This window comes from Montipora capricornis, chromosome 2 (genome assembly GCF_036669925.1).
Source record: "Montipora capricornis isolate CH-2021 chromosome 2, ASM3666992v2, whole genome shotgun sequence".
NCBI classification, from domain to species: domain Eukaryota; kingdom Metazoa; phylum Cnidaria; class Anthozoa; order Scleractinia; family Acroporidae; genus Montipora; species Montipora capricornis.
This window is the reverse complement of record NC_090884.1, coordinates 8,495,383-8,502,882: the sequence shown is the minus strand read 5'-3', so window position 1 is coordinate 8,502,882 and position 7,500 is coordinate 8,495,383. Positions and strand designations below refer to the sequence as shown.

The following is a 7,500-nucleotide window of genomic DNA, read 5'->3' as shown; positions in this document are numbered from 1 at the left end:
ATACTGTAACATGAAAGTAATGCTAGTAACAATAAGAGAATGCGTCCTTTGTAAGGTCGTGGGTTGGACTCCAGCAAAAGAGCATTCGGACACCGTCGATAAAAAGATACATTTCTCCTTGCATTTATACGTACACTCGAATGCGCTATACAGCAATGAACAAGGAGACAAAACTTTACATCAAATATATACATCTTATTTGATGGTTTAACATATAATACGCACGGATATTTTGCGAGTTGCGTAGTACTTTTCCGAGTCCCGCAAGGGCGAGGAAAAATATGAGCAATTAGCAAAATGTTCGCATATATTGTATGTTAAACCATTTAATAAGGGATTTATTATTCCACTACAAAAAAGGGTGTTCAGTATTGTGCTTCAACTTTATTTGGCAAGAGTCTTTTGAAAAAATGCATCATCTATCCTTCAGGGAGGGTGCGAACGATGTAAACAGCACAAAAAGCCAGCCAAAGATCATTATTTTATTGGATAAACAAAATTACGAGTGACACGCGATGACAAGCTTAATTCTCAGGCTTTGCATCTTGTTGAAAATAATTTCTTTCATTGAAAAACTCCCGTTTCGTCCGTAATTGCTCTGTTCTAAATCGGTCAAAGCGGGACACTACAGTCAGTGAATTACCGTCATATTTTGCGCGTTCTCTTGACCAAATATGGTAAAATGGCGTAATAGTGGAATAATAAAACATTCTAAAACAACTCTGACTGACAGGAGCTTGACAACCTGATGCAGTTGTCTATAGCATTGCTTGATGGAGATGAAAAGACAATTCAGCCAGAAAATGGACAGTGTGGGATTACATGGGAGCAAACGTATGCAAATAAATAAAATACACAAAGACTGTAAGTTACCTCCGAGAATATTTCACTGAAGAAAGAGGATTAGGGAGCAAAATCATGCGTAATGCCACCTCAACACTTGAGCTAATGGTGGAGGATGCTTCATGTGCTTTATATTTGCTGTAGTCGGAAACGTACAAAGAACTTTCCTTTCCGGAATATTTTCTTGGAAGCGAATATGCTATGAAACCTGACACTACAAGATTTGATGAAACTGGTCATTTTGCAGTTATATATGTTTCTAACCAAATGTGACCGAAACTTTGTTTTGTTTTCAATTCGATTTAATTAAATTCCTTAAACCTAATTCAATCAAAGGGTATAAAATAACTAAGTGTGATAAAGACTCTTTTACGAAGGCCGGTGCCGTTTGAACTTTTAATAACATGGGCAACAAAAATATTTCTAACCTTGTGAGCAACATCTTCCGGTGTATCCGGATCTACAGCTGCAGCCGGTGCTGTGAGGGGTGCCACCGTTCTCACAGTTGCCCCTGTTGCATGCCTGGTGTTCGTACAACCTGTACCAGCAGGTGCCTCCGTTTGAGGCGTCACTCGTTACCCGTCGGGTCCGCAACTGTTTACCACTGGTACCACAACGGTAGGTGCAAGCACCCCAGCTTGTCCAGCTACTGACTTCACAGTTAACCCGGAGGAGGAGGTGGAGGTGGAGGTGGAAACGCCGGCGGCGACGCCTTCGCCAAAAAATTGCCTTCATTGGCAATAGAAGCAACAGGAGCAGAATTGCTATTTGCACGCTTACTTTCGACTTCATAATTTCACAACCCCAGGGCCACTTTCCTTCTGTTTCGAGCCCTGATTTGGCTATAACTATTTCGCAGCCGTTGATAAGAATTTAATCAGCTGTTCTATTTTTGGAGTGGTAGGAACTTCTGTTGTTCGTTAAAGCCTTTTTTCCTTTAGGTCCAGAAATTCCTTGACTGCTTAATTGCTCTACATTCTTTAAATAGTCAAATGACTGCTAATATTGCACAAGGAACATGAAGTACAAGTTTTTTAGCATTTCACCAAAGTTTCGGAAATATGCAAAGCGTGAAAAAGGTAATGCAGGATAAGAAATATCGTTAGTTTTCTTTTCGTACATACGCAAATCCGCAAAAAGGAAAAATAGTAAACCTAGGAGAAAAAGAAGGGGTGACAATATTCGCCATGAGATAATGGTGATATCGAAGACACTGTAATGACAATGATAATGAGGCACTTCATTTAAGCATGCGTATTTTTAATCCTTAAAGGGATTCAGTTTCTAAAGAAACAGTGGTGTTTTGTCAGGTGGGGAAGTGAAATACAGAAATTAATTTATCCACTGAGTTGATACGGTACATTGAGCGCCGTCAAGAAATTCGAAAGCTGACGTTTCGTGTCTTAGTCCTTCGTCAGAGCGAATATTATTCGTGATTACTGTTGACAAATTGACCTGCTCCCAACTGAGTGGCTTCATAGTTGGTCTGTAGTATTGCACCGGCATCGCAGAAGTCATATGTTCGAATCTCGTTGAAGCCGCCTGAATATTTCAGGTGTCTATAAAGTGACAATTTGTTAAATTGTCCAGATACGTGAGAGGATCACTAGTCTATATTCACCCCTATGGTTATTGCTAATGTTTTACAGAAAATGAAGAGAGATTGAAATACGTTTGTAGTGACAATAATAGAATGCTTTGAGTAAAACCTTTCGATGGAACATGTAAACATTAAATAACCCTTGAACGATACTGAAGAGTTATATAATATTGTGCACCTAGGATATCAAATTTGTTCTGCACGTGGAGTGTAACGTGATTCGATCACGTAAGGTTTCAAAGTTAATTATTTATATATTTTTTTGACTTCTCCGTGACCGTATAAATTAAGTATAAATGGGTCTAGGATTTTTTCCCCAATCTCCGCCTCAAGTTGAGTAGATCATTAATTTTAAGATCTGTTTCCTAGCATTCACCTGTAAGTACTATTCATTCATTCATTCATTTTGTTTGCCATTAACCACATAAAAGAAAAGAAAAAAAAAACACAATACACTAGAAATTTATAATAACTTAAAGACGATAGACTAAAAAATGTTTAAGGTGGTAATGACAAGGAAGCCTATATAGAAGCCGGGGGCTTATGAGCTATAGGCTTCCTGTCTGACAACATCGGGTACATCACACAAATTATGGGGACAGCATAAAATATAGAATGTATTATTTAAAGAAAAAAACAAAAGAAAAAGAAAAGAAGAGGAAAGGAGAAGTATGTAGCTCAACAAAGAGTATATATGACTAAGAAAAAAGGAATTTTTAAAGTCTTTTGGCAAACAAACGGATGCTTTCACTGTTTTGAATTTCAGGACTTAACTAGTTGAAAAACATAGGTCCTTGAAACCGAATTGAGAACTTTCGGATATTAGTCCGACAGGGAGGTATGTAAAAAAGGTTGCAATTTCTAGTATGATGCGAATGTAACCGGCTACTAGGAAAGAAGCAATTTAGATCTGGGAGAAATTAACAATAGTCATCAAGTTTGTTGGTTTGACTAAAAGCTACGGAAAACGATCCCCAACGTAACTAACAGAGAACCAAAAAGCACAAATGAGGTTATTTCCACGCGTTTTGGGTCCTTTGAAAAAAAATCTGAAGTTGTTATCAATTCGTGAAATTAGGCGAATTGTTCGGGCTGCGGATAAAACGTAATTTTTCCTAGCTAGGAAATGTTCCAGACCACAATTTGTTGCTTAATAGACTTTCTTAATGAAAAAACCCGCTCGACGGGAACACACGCTGCTTGTCGGGGTCCACCCCGTTATGGCGATTGTATCTGTTAATGTTACGAGCACGGTTTAACGGAATTCACTGGACCCAACGACCGAAGTTTGCGATCTTGTGCTTCTTTGTGTTCCACTTGTTCCGCACTGATGACCGTGCAGGCTCACAATGAGCTCCAGCTACTGACGGCACAGTTTCGAGGACAATAAGGGGGAGGTGCTGCTCTCCTTCGTCTTCTGCGGCGCTAAGATTCTATGCCCCGTGCGCCAAAGAACAACATAAGCGAAAAACCTAGGATTGTTTTCTTCCACATTGGTCCAGGTTTAACACAGATCAAAGTAAAAATAGAGATTGGTGGCGAAGAGAGTCTTGACTGCTGCCGAATTTTGAAAGACTTGTTGCTTGTTACCCAATATCTATAATAAAGGCCTCGTTAATAGCTTCGCAGGAGACTAAGAATTGATTGGCGTACACCTTGAAACTGTAAGCATCAGTATCTCGGGTCGCGAGATCGGATTGTTTGGAATGCGCTGGTATTCTTGTTCCAGTCTACAACGCGCTTGATTGTTGAAATTGCTTGTTATTTTCTTCATATTAATCATGTTTATCAATTATTGAGAGTATTCCGTGCACCCTTACTTTGTAACCTCAAGCTCTCAGGAAAGATCGCAGGCGCCATGCGCCTGCTCTGCTTTCTCTTGCTTGTCTTCGTTGGTTTTTTAAGTCGGAACTATTGCAGAGGTGCTTTTCTGGACCAGAAACAGAAGCTGTTATCCTTTGGTCAGCATATCAAATGCACGTACACTTACGAATTGGCAGTTCACACCGCTAGGGGCGCACACTCGACGGCGAGTAATGGATACCAAGTTCACGCTCTGGTGAGTTTGTTGGTTGGAATACAAAACTACTTTATTTAACCGCCTGTTAATATTGGCAGAGGGTTCTCGTATGATTCCTACTTTATGATCTTGATTACTGAGTGCGGGCTTACCAGAGAAATTTCGGTTGTGAGTAAGGTGGCTCAAACCGATTTAAACATTTCTGAGGGAATGTGATATTAGAAAGATTGACTCTACAACACTGTTTCACTTAATCTTGCTTAATGGCAATGTTATGGTACCATATGAAACACCAATAATTGCTAAACAAGATGCATATATTCATGTGACGTAATAAATTACCATGGCAACAAAAGAACCATCTAAAAAATCCCTATATTTTGTGTTTAAGCGCTTATATCTTAAAACGAACAAGCTGACCCCCATTTTCCATTGCTGAAAAGTGATTAGCACGCTAAGACAAGACTCTCTGCAAAGTTTAAAAAATTCTCTGGAGCGGATTTAGAGCCACCTTAAAATTTTTCAATTGTGAAGGGGGCTATAAATCTGTTTCAAAGAATTTTTTTTAAACTTTGCAGAGAGTTTTATCCTAGCGTGCTCATCACTCTCCAGCAATAAAAATGGGGGTCACCAAGCTCGTTTTTGAGATAATCATATATTTGTTTAAACAAAAGACGGCTCCTTTGTTGCCATGGTAACCCATTATGTCACATTAATGATTGCATCTTGTTGAGCATCTATTAGTGTTTCATATAGCATCATAACGTTAAAATTAAGGAAAAAAGTTTGGTAGATTCAATCCTTCCAAATAGCACAGTTTGTTGAAAGCGTTAAAACCGGTTTGAGCCTCGGTCAACTGTGCCTGTGTCGATATTTCTGGTAGCAAAATATCACTCGACTACGTGATTTGGAGTCAAGGTTCACACGGAAGGCTGATGTTATCACTAGAAAGGAGTATTGTTTTTGTGTGTCCTGCAGCGATATTAGGTACTTTGTGAACCTCTTTCAGTTGTCTAGTGAGTAGTTCTTTTCTTTTTCACCAACATAATTTACTTCATGAAGATTACTAACTAAAGGTTATACAAGAATACGATGCTCCGTAAATTCTACTTGTGAAGATCGTAAGAAGGCACAAAATATTGATTTACTGAAGTAATTTCATTTCACGTATTGTTTGCGAGATTAAAGCTTTTTGAATTTTGGATCCCTCATTTTTGAAAGAAGAAAATTAATTTCCACTCAAGCGCAGATGTCTCGAGCTTAGTTTTCGGTTGGCTCGATTTCCTTTGTTTTTTTTTTCGGTTAAATATATTCAATAAGCCCTGTTGATGACTAACTGACTGAAAAGCTGGGTGCGGCTGTGATTGTGAGAGGGGAGAAAGCGGGGCTGTTCCGTTTGATATCCCTTCACCACTTTCAGAGGGCAAAATACTTTCCGAACAAAAATGCCAAAATGTTTACTAAAGCTCTTGGGTCATTGTCACCCAATAGTCCTTTAGGCCAAGTCTTCCAACATTGGCTTTCCTTGCATCACGGTCGCATCCAAGAAACCTCGGAAAATCTTGTTCAGTCGAACCTGTATATAACGGGCACCCTCGGGACTTGAGGAACTGGCCGCTTAATACAGGGTCACTAAAAATACTCACTGGGTGTGGTCTAATGTCAATTTTAATAGCCTATCATACAGAAACACTTTATGCAAGGAAACAATAAGACAATAAACACTCTCTCAAGCAATCACTACTACCAACTTGTAACTTAACGGCACAATATACATACAAACATACATACATAAAACTTTATTTCACCTCGAATTTCAGAGAAGCCAAAAATAGGCTAGTATCTCCGAAAAGCCCATAAAATCCTAAAATAGAATGAGCCATGGTGTGCGTTAACTAGAGACAATATTTAACTTATAATACAAATCAATAAATTAATCGGTGTTGTGGAATTGCTAAAATAAAGTCATTCAAAACGAATTAAAGGTTTTCAATTTGTCAGGCAACGTGTTTCAGAACTTAGCAGCAGTGTAACTAAAAGAATTTAAGTAGTGGTAGCAGGTTTACTAAGGATATCAGTTCCTCTCATTGAATAATCAACAGGTATCAGAAAAAGCAATTCTTTGAGATACTGTGGATACTGTTCAAGATCAAGACATTTCAAGATAATTATAAGCACCTTCCGTTTCCGTTTGTTACTGAGGGACAGCCTCCTATCCGTCGCAAGAGATCACGTAATATATCAAAAACAAGTGTGAGTGTTTCATCGGGGGTTCCAAACACCGAGAAATAGATTTGAAGCATGACGCCGTAGGCGGAGTGCTTTTATTGTTTCGAGGTGTTAGGAACCCCTGATGAAACACCAAGCACGAGTTTTTGATATGGCTTCTAAAAGTATTCAAACTTCTTAAGTAATTGGGGGGGGGGGGGGGGGGAGGGGAGGGGAGGGGAGGGGAGTATTGTTTCAGTGCTCTAATTTCCCATGAGATTATGTGAATAATATACTTAAAATATGCGAAATTCGTTGTTGATTATTGGAAGTCATACCGGAGTGAAGATGGCAGAGTATTTTGGTGTGAATACCGTAAGCCGCTTTCGTTTTCCAAAAACTACGAAAAGAATCAAAGTTGTGAGAAGAGAGTATTCCTAAGTGAAAAGCTTACAAAAGCAAATAAGCGATTAAAATTTTCACGAATGGCAGGTAAATAGGGAAGTTTGGTCCGGGTGGCGCCGTCTGTACAGATTTTGCAAATATGGGTGTTAACACATTAAAGTACTGAATGAGTAAGTTTGTCCAGGAGGATGCAAATAGTTAAGGGGAGATGTTGGTAGCAAGGACCCTTAATGACATTATCTGTGGCATTCGAAGGTGTTTAGATGAAACTGGGGGAAGTGAACTATTGTTCTTGTGTTTGATTTGGTTTCTTTTTATGCAAGAATTTTGACGTCCAATCAGAAAACAGATTAAAACCATGCGTGGTTTGGATATGTGAACCAAAGCATGTGTGGTTTTCATCTGTGTTTTTCTTGGGTATCAA

General features: G+C 38.9%; 2 protein-coding genes and 1 long non-coding RNA gene across 6 annotated transcripts in view; 2 read left to right on the top strand and 1 right to left on the bottom strand.

Annotated features, from left to right (window-relative positions):
• Positions 1-1,168, top strand: part of LOC138037744 (uncharacterized) — a 1,333-nt gene extending 165 nt beyond the window's left edge. Inside the window, exon 2 of the long non-coding RNA XR_011130089.1 lies at positions 734-1,168. This is a non-coding gene — a long non-coding RNA (uncharacterized lncRNA). The remainder of the gene's footprint in view (positions 1-733) is intronic.
• LOC138038706 (uncharacterized) overlaps positions 1-7,500 on the bottom strand; it is a 382,223-nt gene that overhangs the window by 60,097 nt on the left and 314,626 nt on the right. The window contains exon 1 of one of the 3 annotated variants that reach the window (XM_068884723.1): positions 1,272-1,795. The exons of 1 other annotated variant lie outside the window; for it this stretch is intronic. In XM_068884723.1, the coding sequence (XP_068740824.1) occupies positions 1,272-1,635 (364 nt within the window). In that variant the 5' untranslated portion in view covers positions 1,636-1,795. Of the gene's footprint in view, positions 1-1,271; positions 1,796-7,500 lie in introns of those variants that run through there. One more of the 3 variants, XM_068884721.1, reaches the window with a different exon arrangement.
• LOC138038704 (uncharacterized) overlaps positions 2,111-7,500 on the top strand; it is an 83,386-nt gene continuing 77,996 nt past the window's right edge. Inside the window, exon 1 of one of the 2 annotated variants that reach the window (XM_068884718.1) lies at positions 2,111-4,502. In XM_068884718.1, the coding sequence (XP_068740819.1) occupies positions 4,302-4,502 (201 nt within the window). In that variant the 5' untranslated portion in view covers positions 2,111-4,301. The remainder of the gene's footprint in view (positions 4,503-7,500) is intronic. The other variant, XM_068884720.1, reaches the window with a different exon arrangement.